Source organism: Paramormyrops kingsleyae, chromosome 22, assembly GCF_048594095.1.
Source record: "Paramormyrops kingsleyae isolate MSU_618 chromosome 22, PKINGS_0.4, whole genome shotgun sequence".
Lineage (NCBI taxonomy): Eukaryota > Metazoa > Chordata > Actinopteri > Osteoglossiformes > Mormyridae > Paramormyrops > Paramormyrops kingsleyae.
Window position 1 is genome coordinate 12,516,025 of NC_132818.1, and position 16,539 is coordinate 12,532,563.

General features: G+C 46.8%; 3 protein-coding genes across 3 annotated transcripts; 2 read left to right on the forward strand and 1 right to left on the reverse strand.

The window, feature by feature from the left end:
- Positions 1 to 657: 657 nt before the first annotated feature.
- ndufb10 (NADH:ubiquinone oxidoreductase subunit B10) lies at positions 658 to 2,982 on the reverse strand. The gene is made up of 4 exons (XM_023822148.2): positions 2,690 to 2,982; positions 2,323 to 2,461; positions 1,702 to 1,841; positions 658 to 807 (listed from the first exon to the last, which is right to left on the reverse strand). Exons 1-4 carry the CDS (start codon positions 2,835 to 2,837, stop codon positions 722 to 724), a joined length of 513 nt encoding a protein of 170 aa, XP_023677916.1. The 5' UTR covers positions 2,838 to 2,982; the 3' UTR covers positions 658 to 721.
- Positions 2,983 to 6,485: 3,503 nt separating this feature from the next.
- Positions 6,486 to 11,096, forward strand: LOC111849134 (large ribosomal subunit protein uL3-like). Its single transcript, XM_023821743.2, has 10 exons — positions 6,486 to 6,629; positions 7,904 to 8,096; positions 8,309 to 8,477; positions 8,638 to 8,773; positions 8,909 to 9,095; positions 9,428 to 9,588; positions 9,717 to 9,818; positions 10,408 to 10,503; positions 10,581 to 10,700; positions 10,965 to 11,096. Exons 1-10 carry the CDS (start codon positions 6,627 to 6,629, stop codon positions 11,022 to 11,024), a joined length of 1,227 nt encoding a protein of 408 aa, XP_023677511.1. The 5' UTR covers positions 6,486 to 6,626; the 3' UTR covers positions 11,025 to 11,096.
- A 2,917-nt stretch (positions 11,097 to 14,013) lies between these two features.
- LOC111849100 (methionine-R-sulfoxide reductase B1-A) lies at positions 14,014 to 16,143 on the forward strand. The gene is made up of 4 exons (XM_023821671.2): positions 14,014 to 14,145; positions 14,950 to 15,092; positions 15,551 to 15,665; positions 15,830 to 16,143. Exons 1-4 carry the CDS (start codon positions 14,091 to 14,093, stop codon positions 15,847 to 15,849), a joined length of 333 nt encoding a protein of 110 aa, XP_023677439.1. The 5' UTR covers positions 14,014 to 14,090; the 3' UTR covers positions 15,850 to 16,143.
- The last annotated feature ends 396 nt before the right edge of the window (positions 16,144 to 16,539 follow it).

A 16,539-nucleotide genomic window follows, 5' to 3' on the forward strand; every position in this document is an offset into this window, starting at 1 on the left:
TAAGTCTGTTTTGTCAGAATTTACAGGCTATAACACATTTGGACGTGAGACAGATTTCTGCTCTGTTAAATGGGAAACGGTCATCAAGGCCAGTGGAGTCCCAGTCTGCCTGCTGACTTCTGTTGGACCCTTAGAAATGTTCCTGAGGCCAAGTACAGCAGCAAAATCACACTTGCACATGTACTGTAAATGTACGGAAAGCAGAGTTTGTCAATCCTTGATATATTCCAATTGGATATTCATTGCAGTGCAAAAAACAGATTTTATTTTGAATTGTGTGATGAGAAAATATTGACCATTGGTTTTGGTTGGGGCTTGTATCACAAAGCCATACATCCTGCTTAGCCGGGTAACTTGTGAGATTTAAGGTACCCAAGTTTAAATGGACTTGATCTTTGTTCACTTACATTTACCCCAGACTACCTTAAATTTGAATAACGCTTTCTGAAGCAGGGTGGCACTGGACTGTGCTGTACCCATAACCCAAAGTAGGTTAGGATGCTGTAGCTGTGATCAGAAGGTTGCAGGTTCACATCCCAGCATGGGCACTTGGCTCCTGAGCAAGGCCTTTACCCAGGGACTGACTGCTTCCTGAAATGTATCTGCTTTGGATAAGAGCATCTACTAAACATTAATAAAGAGCCACTGTGCAGATAGTAGCATCTCCATGTTTATTGTACAGTTCCATACAGGCTATGCCGCTGTTGCCCTCGCAGCCGCCTCACGCTGCATTCTGCTCCTCCAGCATCCGGTGCTTCTGTTTCATCAGGCACTTGCGGGCGCTGCCATAGGCACCCAAATCCCCGTCTGCAAGGAACACAAGCGGCTCGTTAAAATGGACACCGGTGGCTCCATGCTAACTTGGCATGGCCTGATCTAAAGAGCTTAAAAACCTGAACACTATCAGTCGTCGTATGAAGTATACACATGAATACACACCGGTGAACAAATCAATTTAATGATTCCTTTTAACGTCATAACTTGTGCACTAAAGGCAGCTTTGAGTGTTCACAGGTTTCTTCAAACTGTTACTATTCTATAAACACCTAAGATTCAGAATCCGACTTGATCTGAGTGGGACCCAATGTGTCAGAGGAATTTGTTGTGGTGAATTGGTCCTAATGAATGTGCTTAACATATAATGAAGACAACACAGCTCTTAACTTAAAAATCACTATATGACACTTACAGGATTCAAACTATGAAATATACACAATACAAATATAAAATATACAAAATATCCAGTAAGATACAATAGACCACTGTTTCTCAGACCATTCCTCAGGGACCACCAGACAGTCCACATTTTTGCTCCCTATCAACTGCCAGGGAATTGGAAGAGAGCAAAAACGTGGACCGTCTGGTGGTCCCCTAGGACTGGTCTGAGAAACAGTGCAATAGAGCAACCAAAGAGTACCATTCAAGAGTATCAGAGTATCCATACTGCAACTCACACATAGAGACTAATGGATCCACAAACATCCAGCCTAGACACCTGTAAATGGCACAATGCATAAGCCTTCAGAAGGACTCCCTCTGTGACATGTTTACCAATCCAGCAGGGGGCTATAGTGAGCTGGGAAGTACATGTGTCACACACACACACCCACACACACACGAGAGGTACGCCCTGGACCCCAGTCCCAATGTCTACTACTCACCCCCCCTCCCCAGGCCAGAACCCTGCCCCCGGAAACTCACAGCGGCTCTGGTACGCCTTGGCCACCTGCGCAAACTGCTGCAGCTCTTTGGCGCAGTTCTGCTCGTAGCTGTTGCCCTCCCGCTGCTGACAGGCACGGAGCCTCTCCTGGACCACCTTCACGATCTCCTGGTCCACTTTGCTGTAGGTGGTGGTGTGGGGGGTGTCACACAAAACAATGCAGGAAGGAGGAAGTACGGAAAGCCCCCAGTTCACACCCAAAGCAACTTCTTTGGGTTGCAGCGTACATCGTACATAAGTGAAGACTGTTACCAACCAAAGCAAAACAAATCAAAGGATTATCAGGGTCGCCAACTGTAACACGACTGGCGTGACACTCATGCAAGAAATCTTGCGGCAAATGTACATTATTCCATTATAAACCTAAAGCTAATTACATCAAAAGAGTTGTGGTAGTTTGCAAACCCTACAGACTATTTACAAGGTAATAAAACTGTTACATACATGTAAATGTGTGTGCATATGTGTGCAGACTTGTCTCGAATTGAAAATCTCACGCCAGCCAGCTGACCTAAGTTGGCAGCCCTGGATTACAGCCCTCCTCAGCCACATCTCTATGCCTGATGGAGACAGCGACCCCCCCAGACAGCCCCCACACGTACTGGTCTCTCCTCCACTGCATCTCCGCCTCATAGTAGCACAGAAAGTCTCCCATTTGGCACTCCGTCAGCTCGGGAACACGTCTGAACTTCTGGTGGTAGTAGTAGAGTTTGTTCCTGTCGTGCATCCGGTCCATAAAATCTGCCAGAAGCAGAGGAATAGCAATTACCATGACAATGGGGAGAAGGGTAACGAGACCGAAGTGTGAGGTGGACACCACGAATCCATCAGCACCAGTAAGGCCGGTCAGGAGAGACGACAACACATCGGATGTCAAGTAAGCTCTGGAGGGTGAGCCCCATACGTCTGGCTTTCCCCTGGCGATCCATTAACCACCACGAAGTGAAATGGTGCTATGCCGCTTCTTACCCCTGAAGGTGGTGACGGGGACGTCCACAGCATAGTGGAAAAGCTGGGTGAGGATCAGCGCCGGGTTCGGTAGGTTGGTCTGCTTGTCCACCACCGGCGTGCGGCGAGGTGGCTCGGGATACACGTCCTTATCATAATCGTCTGGCATGGCGGCTCCCTGATGCAGAAAACCTCTGCACAGCTACGCTAATATAAATATATTTATGTGAGTATATATATGCCCTGGGTATGTTCCACTCGACCTCAAGCGCAGCACTTGGGTATCCCGCGCCTGCGCACTACGAACCGCAAGGATACGTAAAGGTCAAACCGTTTTCCGCGACACGTAACTTATTTGAAATGTGCTGGTCTATATCTCCGTAGAAAATGATAATAATTCAGTTTGTTTGAATGAAATTTCGCAAATCAAATGATATATCAATGAAATAACCACACATAGGGGTCAAAGGTAAAAGGTTAACGGCATCGCGACATGTGGTGTTTTGTTCACCATCAGAGGGCGCTGTTGAGGTGATTGTAGCTGAGTGAGGGCCAGCTGTATTTCACAAAACTTTGAAACATTAAGATTTTTTAGGTCTTAAGGCGCCCTGTATATTTTTGCAAGAGACTCGTTCATGTGAAGAGGATGTTTTGTTCTAGAAGAATCAATGATGAGATAAGATGCTGTTTTGTCATGATAGTAATCGTTCCGTGGGTGTGGCATTTGCTTCCAAAGATTCCCAGGGGCGATAGTTACGTTTAATAATTATGTTGATGGTCGTTTATGTTGAATGGTCATTTGGTATCCTGATTAATACTTATGGACGTAACAGTATTGGAAGAAATAGGTTGATATTGGAGTCTATTATAGAAGTTATCTCTGAATTTAAACAAAGGTTTGGTATTAAGTTCACTTTAGCAGGTGGTGATTGGAACATGATACCCTACGAATGGTTAGATAGATAGATCTAGATATGATGAACATTATTACAATTTGATGTTTAAAAAGTTTATGGACGGTAATTCTGTGATTGACATATAGAGAGTTAAATATCCGTTGTTAAAGCAGTTTACTTGGTCAAATTCCAGGGCCCAGTTTTTCAAAAGTAATCCAGTGGGATTTTGGATCACGGATTGGATCAAATCTTGGAAATGGGTTTTTCAAAAGTAAAAGAGGGATCCTGAATTAAGATCAGACCACGTAATCCAATCTTACATTTGATTTGGATCAAACCTGCCCTTTGGGTTATTCAAAACTTTGAACTCAGATTGGGATCTATTTGATCCAAAAAAACAGGATTATCCTGATCCCATCAGAAGGGTGGATTCAATTGTGATTTTTTTTACCCAAATAAAATATATATATACATTTTTTTTACGTGAATGATCACAAACTTAATGGTTACTCATGATATATAAATTCCTTCATATTTGAAGCCTATATGAAACATGTCACATATAATGATATTGAGATATGGTAAACAACAACAACAAATTAATATCAAAGCTATCAGATGTCAAATAAATGTCACTGTTGCTCATAGCTCTATACTTCCACAGTATATTAATGACAATGACCACAACAGATTTAGTCATTTAATAGGAAAAGTAATTTTTATTTTTTTTTTGCAGTGTTTCTGTTTCTTACAATTAAAACAAACAATGGCTATTTGTGGCCACTGGTATTTTGCCTACCTGTTGTTTTTTTGCTAAGCCAGTAGGCTACACTGTTGGTTCCATTTAAGGCTATGGTAAACAGGATTTGGTAATCCTGAAATTTGATATTTGGATCACAGTGATCCAACCCAATGTTCCTTTAAAAAACTGTCATAAAAGTAAGATAGATCAGTTAATCCTGGATAGCAAAACATGGGATTTCCAAATCCGGACCAATTTGATCCAGATTAAATTTTTTGAAAAACTGGGCCCAGAGGCTGGTCTAGATCTAGAATTGATCTATGGCTTGTATCCCCAGAAATTGTGAATCTAGTAACAAATGTCTCAATTTCTGCTGCTCCCCTGACAGATTATTGTGTGATTGAATACACACTGAAACCAGATATAACTAACTAATAATAAAATTAATTATTGGAAATGCGGGATTAGACAGCGCTGCCCCTGTTCCCCATTACTTTTACTTTAGTTGCAGAATTACTGGCTATTTTTATTTAAAAACAGTGTAGACATCGAACCTTTAAATGTGTTAGGTAAAAACATTAGCATGACTCAGCTTGCTGATGATACAACTATTTCCCTCAAAGTGGCAAATCAGATCCCTCTGGTGATTAAGAGGATAGAGGATTTTTCTAGGGCATCTGGGCTATACCTGATTTTTAAAAAATGTGAATTCATTTCTATACACAACCACCCACTAACAGAATTATATGGGATCCCAGTTAAACGTACTTAGGAGTGGTTATTTCTAGAGATTATAAAGTTAGAGAAGAAATGTATTTTGCTCCTGATATTAAGAAAGTACAATCTGTATTTAATTCCTGGTTACAAAGGGATCTGTCAATTTTTTTACTAATTTTGATTACTAAAATTGAGACACTTTCTCAGGTCATGTACCCAGGCTTCTCCTTAGCCATTCCTGACTATTTGATTAAATCGATTACTCAAAAAAAAAAAAATTCAATTTTGTTTGGAAAAACAAATCATTATTTAAGAAAATGGGATGTGCTAAAATTGACAGAGGGCGGCCTAAATGTGATTGACTATGAAGCATTGACTGGTATGATAAAGTTAAAGTGGTTACATAATAAGACTCTGGAAATCTCTGGTTCTTTCTCCCTTCCCACATTTTTAGAAGTGTGGTGGCATGTTTCTATTAAGCTGTGATTCCTGTGTCTCTAAGTTGCCCATTAAGTTGTCCAAATTTCATCAGCAGATTCTCATGCTGGAAATTGATATACAACCATAATTTCACTCCACACAATTCTCCAATATGGAATAATAGATATATCTTGTTTTTATAATGTCCTTGTGTTATTGTAACTGGTTAAATGTCAAAGATATTTGTAGCTTTCATGAATGAACTCTTGAATAAACAAGACTTGTTTGTTTTCCAGTTCAGGCATAATTTATTGTATGAATAAACCTCTTTTTATTTTGATTTATTTTAATTTTACTTATTCTTTTATTACTTTTTTGTTCGTTATGCCATTTATGTATTTATTTGTACTTTGTTCAGCATATTGTACTTTGATTTTTGTATATGCTCAGTGATGCAGTGTAATATTTGAGAAATCTGTAAGCTATATTGGGTTGTTCAATAAAGTTCTTTTTAAAAATTCTGTTAAAGACATAATATTCTTTTAAAGACATAATTCAATGTGAAAATAACCATGTTACTAATTTACATTATTTCAAAAGTGTAACTGTGTGCTTTTTCAGGAGGTTTCAAAACTCATCATAAAACAAAAGGAATCGCATAAGTCGTTCTCCACGATTTTATAAGGGCAGGTTTCATGGCAATGAGAAAAGCAAGCAATGATTTGTCATATGTCGTATTTTTGTGACTGGTCTAGATTATGATCACATGTGGAAGGTTTAAGTATGAACGATCATCGTGTACAAAGCTACTATACATTACTATAAAGAATCTAGACAATGTACAAATAAAGAATATATGTTGGCATTAAATATCTATTTAACGTCATTGTAATTGGATAAAGACAATAAGGAAGTCAGATTTAAGAAGTTTGCTTTATCACATGGGAGCAAAGGACCCTCTTTAAAGACTGATGTCATTGATAGAGGCTCTGATAACAAATTGTGGACCCTGTCAGCTGGGTACGACTTGGCACCCGTCACCTTTCTGGAAAACTAATCCCATTTTGCATGTCAGCCAGGGACGGAATTAGAGTTGTCAAAATGATCCTCATCTTAAGAACGACCTGAGCTCAGCACTTGTTCCTGCCTCTTTCTGCTCTTGCTTTTCACGACACGCGCTCCTATGGTCAGTTTCCCCGTGTCTTTGGATTGTTTGTTGTGTGTTTTGAGACATTGCTTAGCTTCTCACCCACCTCCTCGAGCTTTGATGTGCTGCTGGACTAATCCCGGGGTGGAGCTGCAGTGGTTTGGGTGGCTTGAGTTCGAGTGCAGTGCGTATGGTCTCTGTGTCGTGGTCTCTTGTGTCGTGGTCCCTTGTGCCGGCTCTCCCGCATGCTGCATGCTTCGGCCAGTCTGGTCTCCGCCACACTTCCACGTTTGTCTTCCATGTGAAATCGGGCCATTTCCAGTGACCAAGGAAATTCACGTTCAGACCGCGTCCTGCATGAACACGGAGTGGAGCGCAGTCAGTAATGCAGCACCTCTCCTTCCAGCGCCCGCTTTCCTCCTCTCCCCGTGACAAGGTTGTGACGGATTTATTTCTGCACATTATTCTTTCGTTCGGTCCTTGCTGTGAAGTTACAACGGAAGTAGAAGCACAATCACGCACGTTCATGGCACACAATCCTGGCATGAGAGACATTAACCCGACATTAACAGGCACACTAAGCATGTGCCACAAGGACAGTTACTTAAAATGGTGGGGGTGGGGGCTGTGCAGGCTGGTTCATCATAAGGGCTGCAGGTAGGGCGGCGTTCACTAGCCCAGTCCCTGCTGCCTGTCACTTTTGACTGTGTCACTTACTCACTTAACACTATCGGCTAATAATAATAGCAGTGACAGTGCCAGGTGGAGCCTGTGTGTGAGTAAAGCCGCTTCTGCTGCAGGGAATGCGCGGCTCGCATGACCTGCATGGCCTCCCAATCTCCCATCAAACAGCTAGCAGGCGCGGGGCTCCGCGGGTTAGGGTTAGGATTAGGGTTAGGGTTAGGGTTAGGCCTCCGTGCCTGCGAGCGCTGGTTCGAATCTCGTATTCAGCGGGAGAGTTACGTCTCCGTTGGGCCTTCATGCAAGGGTCCTCTACCACCCCCCCCCAGAAAATGCTGCAGGGGTGCTGGATGGACAGCTGACCCTGAGCTTCACTCTCACCTCACCACTGTGTGTGTGTGTGTCTTAAGAAGGAGAGCAATATGGGATATGCAAAAACTGACGAGTAATGTACCTATACTACTCTATGTATGCATGGCAAATCATATATATCATTTTTAATAATAATCCAAAGCCAGCCCCCCTCCCAACACCCTGACTAGGATAAGTAGATGGATGGATGGATGGATGGATGATGTTGAGCTGTGTCATCTCGGGGCTGGGGTGATGTCACCAGGACATGTTTCCCACAGTCTCACCGGAAGTTCCACGCTCCCCGTCACGGACACCTTGGCTTCCTGCCGCGGAAACGCAGCCGGAGGCACCGGGGCAAAGTGCACAGCTGGCCCAAGGATGACCCCAGGAAGCCCGTGCATCTCACCGCCTTCCTGGGCTACAAGGCTGGCATGACCCACACCCTGAGGGAGGTGCACCGTGTTGGCCTCAGTAAGTACGCAGTTGGCTCAGTAAGTACGCAGTTGGCTCAGTAAGTACGCAGTTGGTATGCCTAGTTTACACTGTGTCTGATGATGTCACATGTCTGATGATGTCACTCTGCCTAGTGATGTCATATGGTCTGTTGAGGGCCTCAGCAGGATGGAGAGATTCGCTTTCACCCAGAAGCCAATCAAACCTCATTCTGTTCTGTCCGCCCTCAGAGATTTCCAAGCGAGAGGAGGTGGAGGCCGTCACCATTATCGAGACACCTCCCGTGGTGGTTGTGGGGATTGTGGGATACATCAACACCATCCGTGGCCTCCGCACCTTCAAGACCATCTTCGCCGAGCACATCAGTGATGAGTGCAGACGGCACTTCTACAAGAACTGGTATAAGGAGGCTTGCCAGCTTGATGGGGGGGAGGGGGGAGGTTCTCTCTCAACGAATGATGTAACAGGAGGCCCTGAAATGGCATTTGCTATCGAGATCGAGTGGGATATGAACACAGACCTCTTGTGAACCGCCCGCGTGAACGAGTCTGTGTTTCAGGCACAAGAGCAAAAAGAAGGCTTTCACCAAGTGGTCAAAGAAGTGGCAGGATGAAGCCGGCAAGAAGCAGCTGGAGAAGGATTTCACCATGATGAAGAAGTACTGCAAGGTGATCCGGGTCATTGTCCATTCACAGGTACAGGCCTGACCGCAAGCTTCCTGTGTGTCTGTGCGCGTCTAAGAGGCGTCACTCTGCCCTTTACCACAGAGTTACTGTCAAAACCACATTTTTTTTCATAGCCTGACCTGACCTGACCCGCTCTGCCCGTAGATGCGGCTTCTGCCCCTGAAGCAGAAGAAGGCCCACATCATGGAGGTGCAGCTGAACGGTGGCACCATCCCGGAGAAGGTGGACTGGGCCCGTGAGCGGCTGGAGCGGCCTGTACCGATCTCCAGCGTCTTCACGCAGGACGAGATGATCGACGTTATTGGGGTCACCAAAGGTCATGGCGTTAAAGGTGTGGGAGCTGGGAGAGAGCCTCTCCTCCATGGATTAGGTGGTCGCCCTACCAACCTCATCCTACCTCCATCCACGGGCAGATATGAAAAAAAATGGGTAACCTGCACTTCACTTGTATGACCCATATGAGGCGCTGTTTCCATAAACACATAACAGTGAGTGCTTCATTTATGCCAAAACTGCTCATGTGATACTAAGATGCAAATGCACCAGAGGACCTGTGGGTCCTGCTTGCCATGGTAAAGCCCCTGTGCCGTTGATCATGTGACACCCGTGTGCAGTAACATCCCCCCCGCCCCCCCACACACACTGACTGCCACTCCCCCACAGGTGTTACCAGCCGCTGGCGCACCAAAAAGCTGCCCAGGAAGACTCACAAGGGCCTGCGGAAGGTGGCATGTATCGGCGCCTGGCACCCGGCCCGGGTGGGCTACACCATTGCCCGCGCTGGCCAGAAGGGCTACCACCACCGCACCGAGCTCAACAAGAAGGTAAGTGCCTGTGCAGTCTGTGACGGGTGGTCTCCAGCAGGTGGTCTGTGGCAGGCAGTCTGCACCCGGTGGTTTCAGGCAGACAGGGCCCCGGTGTGCTTCATGATGCTGCTTTTCTCTGAATGTAGATCTATCGCATCGGGAAAGGCATCCATGTTCAGGACGGAAAAGTGATTCGCAACAACGCCTCGACCAGCTACGACACGACGGCGAAGACCATCACCCCCCTGGTACCGATGAAGCCGCTCTATGGCGTTAAATTATTGCCAAAACTCGCGCGCATAAAAACTAGTTATGCACAAATCACAAAATGGTTTGAAGTGCAAAAATAATCGGTGTGCATCGTTGTCTATGTACTGGACATCACGATTCTGTCATTAAAAACGCCCCACCTTACTTCCGCTAAAAGTTATTAAAGCCATAAAACTGAATATCAAATATGATGCTAACTTAACCGCGGTCAGTGACAAGTTATCTTCATCTTCTACCAAAGCAAATAGCCAATCGTAGGCAATATTTTAAAAAACCAATCAAAGGAGCGGAGATATTACCACTGTTCCCGCCTCCAAAGTGTCAAAATTCATCCTGTCGAGCAAGCGAGTGCTGTGCAGACGCGAGCGCGTAGAGAGGGTCCAGTGAACGCGAGCGCGTAGAGAGCATGTGTTTTCTGCTCGCGAGCACATACGTGTGCGTGGTTTTCAGGCGCGCAAGTTTTGGCACCAATTTAACGCCATACCGCTCACACTTCCCTGATCCCCGCGAGTGCTCATACTCACTGCCTGAGTGCGTGTGACCTTTGACCTCTCCCCCATCACCCAGGGTGGCTTCCCTCACTACGGCGAAGTGAACAATGACTTCCTCATCCTGAAGGGCTGCGTGGTCGGCCCTAAGAAACGCGTCCTGACGCTCAGAAAGGCAAGCCGGCGCCGCCATGGCCGCCACGGGCAGAGAATGTTCCGGAGGATTCTGACCTGTTTTCTGTCTGCCTGCAGTCGCTTCTGGTGCAGACGACACGCAAGGTCAGGGAGACCGTGGAGCTGAAGTTCATCGACACCACGTCCAAGTTCGGCCATGGCCGCTTCCAGACCGCGCAGGAGAAGAGAACCTTCATGGTGAGAATGGCGCTAGGGGGTGGAGAAGCCTCGATTCTCCACATAGAGCTTCCTGCTAAACCCCCCCCCCCCCCAACTCTACTCACCACATGACGGCATTCAGACCTCACGCTTTCACTGTAACACCCATGTTTGGTGGCACACGCAGATCTGACCACGGTAAATCCCGCGCGGGTCAGACAGCCGCACTCGGGGGCCTGTTTGGGCCAACGCCCCAGCTGCTCCCCAATGAGAGCCGGACCCCCCTTCTCTCTGCTCACACAGGGTCCCCAGAAGAAGGACTTGCTGAAGAAGCTTCCAGAGCCCCAAGCAGAGGAGGCATAAAGCAGGATGGTGCCGTCTGAAAGGCCCCCACAGCACAGTGCTAAGGGCGAATAAAGCTGCATCCTCACAATCCACCTGTGTGTGTGTCTTTGTGTCTGTGTGTCTGTGTCATTTTCTATTACATTGTGGGGATCCAATGTAATAAAAACCTGATTCTTTTTAGTTCATAATAAAATAAATAAGCAATTCTCCCCGATCTGTATTAAATGCAAAAGAGAAGTTGGCACATATACTCATTGCTTCTGGGACTGCCCTGCAATTTCAAACTTTTGGAGTAAGAGCTAAAAACCTGAGTAAGTTATTGAAGGCCGCTATTCAGAAAGACCCGGGTTTTTTTCTGTTGAGTCTTTCCCCCAGAGGTGAGTCCCTAGACGGATCTGCTTACAAATTATGTGATAAAACACAGAAGTTCCAAAACAGACCTGACCTAGTCAGGAGATGACTGCTGTGACATCGGGCCTGGAGTCGGCGGGGATAGCGCTTACTGCATGAGTGGCAGGTAGAGGCTGTGCGTGTTTAGCATCACAAAGACTTTCTGCAGCTGGGAGAGAAAGCAGCTGCCTCAAACTGAGAAGCTCACAAATCCTCATAAAGCAGAAAGACCTGCAAGACCCTGCTTTACCAGCAGGGGGCAGGATGTGTTTTTTACCCCGGGGGGGGGAGGCTCCCATGACCCGGCAGCTGCGGCGTTGTGAGCCGGTGAGATACGAGCATGTGAGGACGCTGACCTGGAACTCGTCCTGCAGCTTCCCCTCGATCCACTCAGTGACGTGGCTGACAACCTTAACCCCGACCAGCCCTCACTCTCTCTTCGGTTTTGTCAGTGTCACCAAGTGCCACTCAGCTACCCAGCGGCTCGGACGCACTCCGCAGTCGCCTGTTTCCTGAGGCAGGGGCTGAGCGGAGTACCGGCGCCAATCCTGCGGCATGAAGAGCGGCATGTAAGTGTTGTGTTCCAGCGGGACCCACTCCGGCCCCAGACTGGGTCCTCGGTGCTGATGCTGCTGAGGGTGGCCCTACACAACCCCCATTTTCCCAGTCCCCCCCCCATCCTCCACCCTACCTGAATGGGAATGGGAAGGGGGCATGGTTATGGGTATGGGTGGGGGCTTATGGTGTGTGGAGGCGGGGTCACGTGGAGCTGAGGGGTGGGCTTCCTTCCCGCCATCCTCCGCCCTGCTCCATCTCCGCTCAGCAGCACTTGCCTTGGTCTCAGCTCCAAACCTCAGCCCATAAGAAGCCCCCAAGGGCCTCGGGTGCGAGTCGGTCCCCGAGATCTCTGCCATTTCTCTACCGCCACACTCGGGGCCACAGGCACCTGGGGAGAATTAATGACACCAATAAATATAAATAAAAACTGTCAGAGGCTCTTTGATTCCAGGACGCCATGGTGCCGTGCTGTCATGTGCAGGCAGGAGGCCTCTGGGCCTTTATGGGGGGGCTGTCACTCCTGGGCTAATTGCCCAGCACCAGTCCTACCTCCTGTCAGGGGGAATCAGCATTGCCCAGTCACAGAAATAGAGCAGTGATTTTGGTTTTTAATTTGCCAGCAATGTGGAACAGCAGTGACGCTTCTATCCCATCATGTCCTAGATTGACAGCAGCGTCTCGCTGGTCAAGATAATCCACACGCCGGTTTGAGCTCTGATGATTCAGGGTTATCACGTGTAACAGAAACACCGAAGTTCTTTATCACGCCCTAGAGGCTGTCTTGTTTCACCTCATCCATTCCATGACAAATGGTCTCAACAAATAAGTCTTTCTTCTATGATCTGTCAAGCTCTTCTTCTCACTGCGAATGTGCCACCAACTGGAAGGTTCTGCGATGGCAAAACTGGGAACTTTGGGGAAGGTATGGTACCCCATCCATCCATCGATATAGATTCACCAGTGACAAGATAACCAGTGCACCATAAGGAAACACACTAGTAGTGCCACCTATCAACTAAACCCCTCCTTCAGGAAAGGTGAGGCATCCTCAGCTCCCCCCCCCCCCCCCAAGGATCCCACAATGTCTTTCTGGATTCAGACCCGGGACAGGGATTCATCACCAATGTCAAAGCCCCGGCGTATATAGTGCCTTGCTGAGGACACTGCAGGGATTCCCTAAACTCTAACCCCACACCCTGCTGTCTCAGGGTAGCGTTTCCCAACATGGTCCTCGGGGGCCCTTAGCAGACATACAGCCCCAGCAGGGACGCTCTTCTCCAGCACTGTTCCCCATTGCGATGGGCAAACTGGGGGAATCACCAGCCCAGCTAGCAGCAGTGGACATGGGGGTCCGTACACCCTGTCCCAGATTCACCCCCATTCAGAGCTCAGACCTCTGAGCACAATGCAGTTGTACAGCCTTTGTTTGTACAGTGAAACTTCACAAACCATCGCGGCCAAGGCTCCATTTGAGCCTGCAGCCCCCGGGTTACAAGTTTAACACCCAGGTGTTCTGACAAAACATCCTACCTATCGAGCCTTTCTGCGCATGTGCAGTTCCACCGTTTTGGGATTAGGGTTGGGTTTTAGGGGTTAGGGTTAGGGTTAAGATAAGAGTTTTAGGGGGTTTTGGGGGGTTAGTGTTAGGGTAAGAGTTAGGGTTAGGGCTATCGATTAGCACTACGGTAGGATGTTTTGATAAAGTAGGACGTTGTGTCAGAACACCGGCTGTGACATATAATATTAGTATTAGGGCAAAGGAAAACAATTATTCTTAAGCAAAAACATGTTTTTCTTGCAAAAATCTTAAACTTACAAATTTATACTTAATACATAGTTTAAAATCCATGTTGAATTTGGCTTGGTAGTTAGCAGATGTTAAAAGAAATTAAGGAACCTATAACTTGGGAATTAGGGCAGAAACTTGGTGTGAATGCATTTTAAATGCCACTCGGTTTCCCAGTTTCCAAAGCACCCGGCACGTGCAGTACATCAACTGCGTTAAGTTCTGATAAGTATAATGAGGATCCTGCAGAGTTACCGATAATCGGAACCGGTCGGTCACGTGGCCGCGGCCCCATCAAAATGACGATGACGTCAGAGGCGCGCTAGAAAGCGCCTCACGGTCGCACGAATATGTCCTTCTGTTCCTTTCAGGGGGGAGAGGTCTTTAAAGACCACTTCAAATCGGGTACGTCGTGGCTCAACAGTGTGTTAATTTGCTGTTCTGCGGGTCAGCGGTAGCGGTGTTTTGGAAGTTTCGGTAGAGGGTGAACAAGGCACAAGGTGTTTTTCATGTTTGAAACGGTTTACTTCGAAAGTACCGTATACGGACCAGACGCTTATTACTTGTTCATTACTCCAGTCATTACTCTTGAAATATTTCATAATTTTGTAAAATAAAAATAAAGCACGCGTTACTTTAGAAATAGGCGTGGGTACAATTTATTCGAATTCCACTCATCGCAAAGAATCTGAAAGTGTTTATTTCATTAGGGGGCCTGTAAACCTGGTTTGGTACCAAACTGGTTTGGGTAACCCGGCCGTTTTGAGCTCCACCAGTGGCCTGTAGGCTACTACGAAGCGGGGTTACTGGCTTATCGGGGTAACTTGTCGGATTTAAGGTATTCTGGGCAAAATGTAAGTGAACGAATATGAAGAAATCCATTTAAACTGTGGTACCTTAAATCCGACAAGTTACCCCAATAAGCCAGTAACCCCGCTTCGTAGTACAGCCCACTGAGCACCGACCCGGCAAGCAAATAGCCTACCAGAAACTTGTGTCACTGGTTTTCCTGAATCTACATGGGGCGCTCCTTCCTTGCTGGTTTGGGAGGGCTGGCTGGTCGCAGACTGTAAACCTGTTTTTCGTTTAATAACCTTTAAAACATTTTAAACAAGTATGTGAAGGCTGGGTAACTTGGAACGCATGTAATTACTAAGAATGGGTGCTGAGTGTCTGTGCTATTTTTAAGCCGCTCGCTCTACCCCACAGGCATCTACGTGTGCGCGAAGTGCGGCCACCGGCTTTTCTCCAGCGTGTCCAAGTTTGCACACTCCACTCCGTGGCCGGCCTTCACGGAGCCCATCCAGGAGGACAGTGTCACCAAAGAGCTGGAGAGTCGCGGAGCCTACAAGGTTGAAACCCCAGCTTCTGAACCGATAACTAGCGGGATTGTTTCTGATTGAAAGCTCGTAATGGGGGAGTGTTAAGTCACTGTGGAAATTACTCATTGTGGAAATGAGTAAAATGTATGTTGGAGATTAATTTGAGTAGTGTATTAATAGTGAGTGTGTCCTGCAATGGACTGGCGCCCCTCCTGGGTTGTTCCCTACCTTGCACCCGTAGCCTCGGGACCCCCCGAGACCCTGAATGGAGCAAGCGGTTATAGAAAATGGATGGATGCATTAATGGAGATTCATTTTCCATATGTTGCTTTAGGGACTAAGAACTCTGTCAAAGCTGTTTTAAATCAAGTCTCTAAATGCTTATTTCAAGCAGATTATCATTTTTTGATCGGTATGCTAACCTTTAATTATGGGTCTGACGCAGACGGGGTCGCCTTTCCGCTAACGGCTCGCGGCTCTGCTTCTAGGTGCGCTGCGGAAAGTGCCGGAATGGCCTGGGACACGAGTTCCTGAACGACGGGCCCAAGAAAGGGACCTCCCGCTTCTGAATATTCAGCCGGTCGCTTAAGTTCGTTCCTGAAGGTGCGGACTCCTGCGGTGAAAGTGCACGGGTTTCTTTGGGGGCAGGGGCTGCAGATGATCAGACATCAGCCCCCATTGTGTGTGTGAAATTTTATGTTGACGTCCGTCGGTTAGTATATCATGGCATTAACCGTCTCCTTACCGCTGTTGTCTCTTTTCCATAGAAATGCGTGACGGGCAGTAAAGCGACCGGCTTCTCGTGGCCTTCGGGATCCGCTGTTTCTTCCGCCGAGGTTATGAAGTGTGTTGGGGAAAACCCCAATGGGGCATCCAGCACACGGATGTACGACTGGCTGCACTGGGAGTCTGGAGCTGGGGGCTTTTAGTGCTGAAACGTGGGTGGTGAGGTGGGGGTCATGCTTTTAAACCATGCTCTGATTACCTGGGAGTGATTATTAACATCAAGAACCCCTTGTTTTATATACGCAGAAACGTGGTGGAACTTTGCAGTTCTGCAGCAGTAAATATTTGTATTGTATCCAGTAGATGTCGCTGTTGTCATTTTAGCCGCATTACTGACACTAAACACCGCGATCACGCTCACAAGGTTTGTTAAATTACACTACCAGCTCACTTAATTAACTTAAACAGTTAATTGACTTCACAATATAACGATGACTCAAACATGTTGTGCTAGTAGTCAAGTTCAGTAGCATAAATATATGGGTATATTGGAGTGTGGCAGAAAATACAGTGGTGAGGTTTTGAATAGTGAGGTCACACACTTGGAGAGATATGATATCACAGTTTTACATCAACCTAAACATCATAATGATTTTCTCTAGCGTCTTAAGACTTTTCCATGGTAATGTATAGCCTATGCCTATTGACCAGAGATGGGGACACTCTTAAGTTGACCACAGACTGGACTTGC

Excerpts from the sequence above, each read along its gene's own strand:
- ndufb10 (XM_023822148.2), bottom strand. The coding sequence starts at position 2,837 with ATGCCAGACGATTATGATAAGGACGTGTATCCCGAGCCACCTCGCCGC. Across the intron at positions 2,462-2,689 it reads CCCCGTCACCACCTTCAGGG|ATTTTATGGACCGGATGCAC; the intron begins GTAAGAAGCGGC and ends TGCTTCTGGCAG. Across the intron at positions 1,842-2,322 it reads ATGCAGTGGAGGAGAGACCA|CAAAGTGGACCAGGAGATCG; the intron begins GTACGTGTGGGG and ends CACCACCTACAG.
- LOC111849134 (XM_023821743.2), top strand. Across the intron at positions 9,096-9,427 it reads CAAAGGTCATGGCGTTAAAG|GTGTTACCAGCCGCTGGCGC; the intron begins GTGTGGGAGCTG and ends ACTCCCCCACAG. Across the intron at positions 9,819-10,407 it reads CGAAGACCATCACCCCCCTG|GGTGGCTTCCCTCACTACGG; the intron begins GTACCGATGAAG and ends CCCATCACCCAG.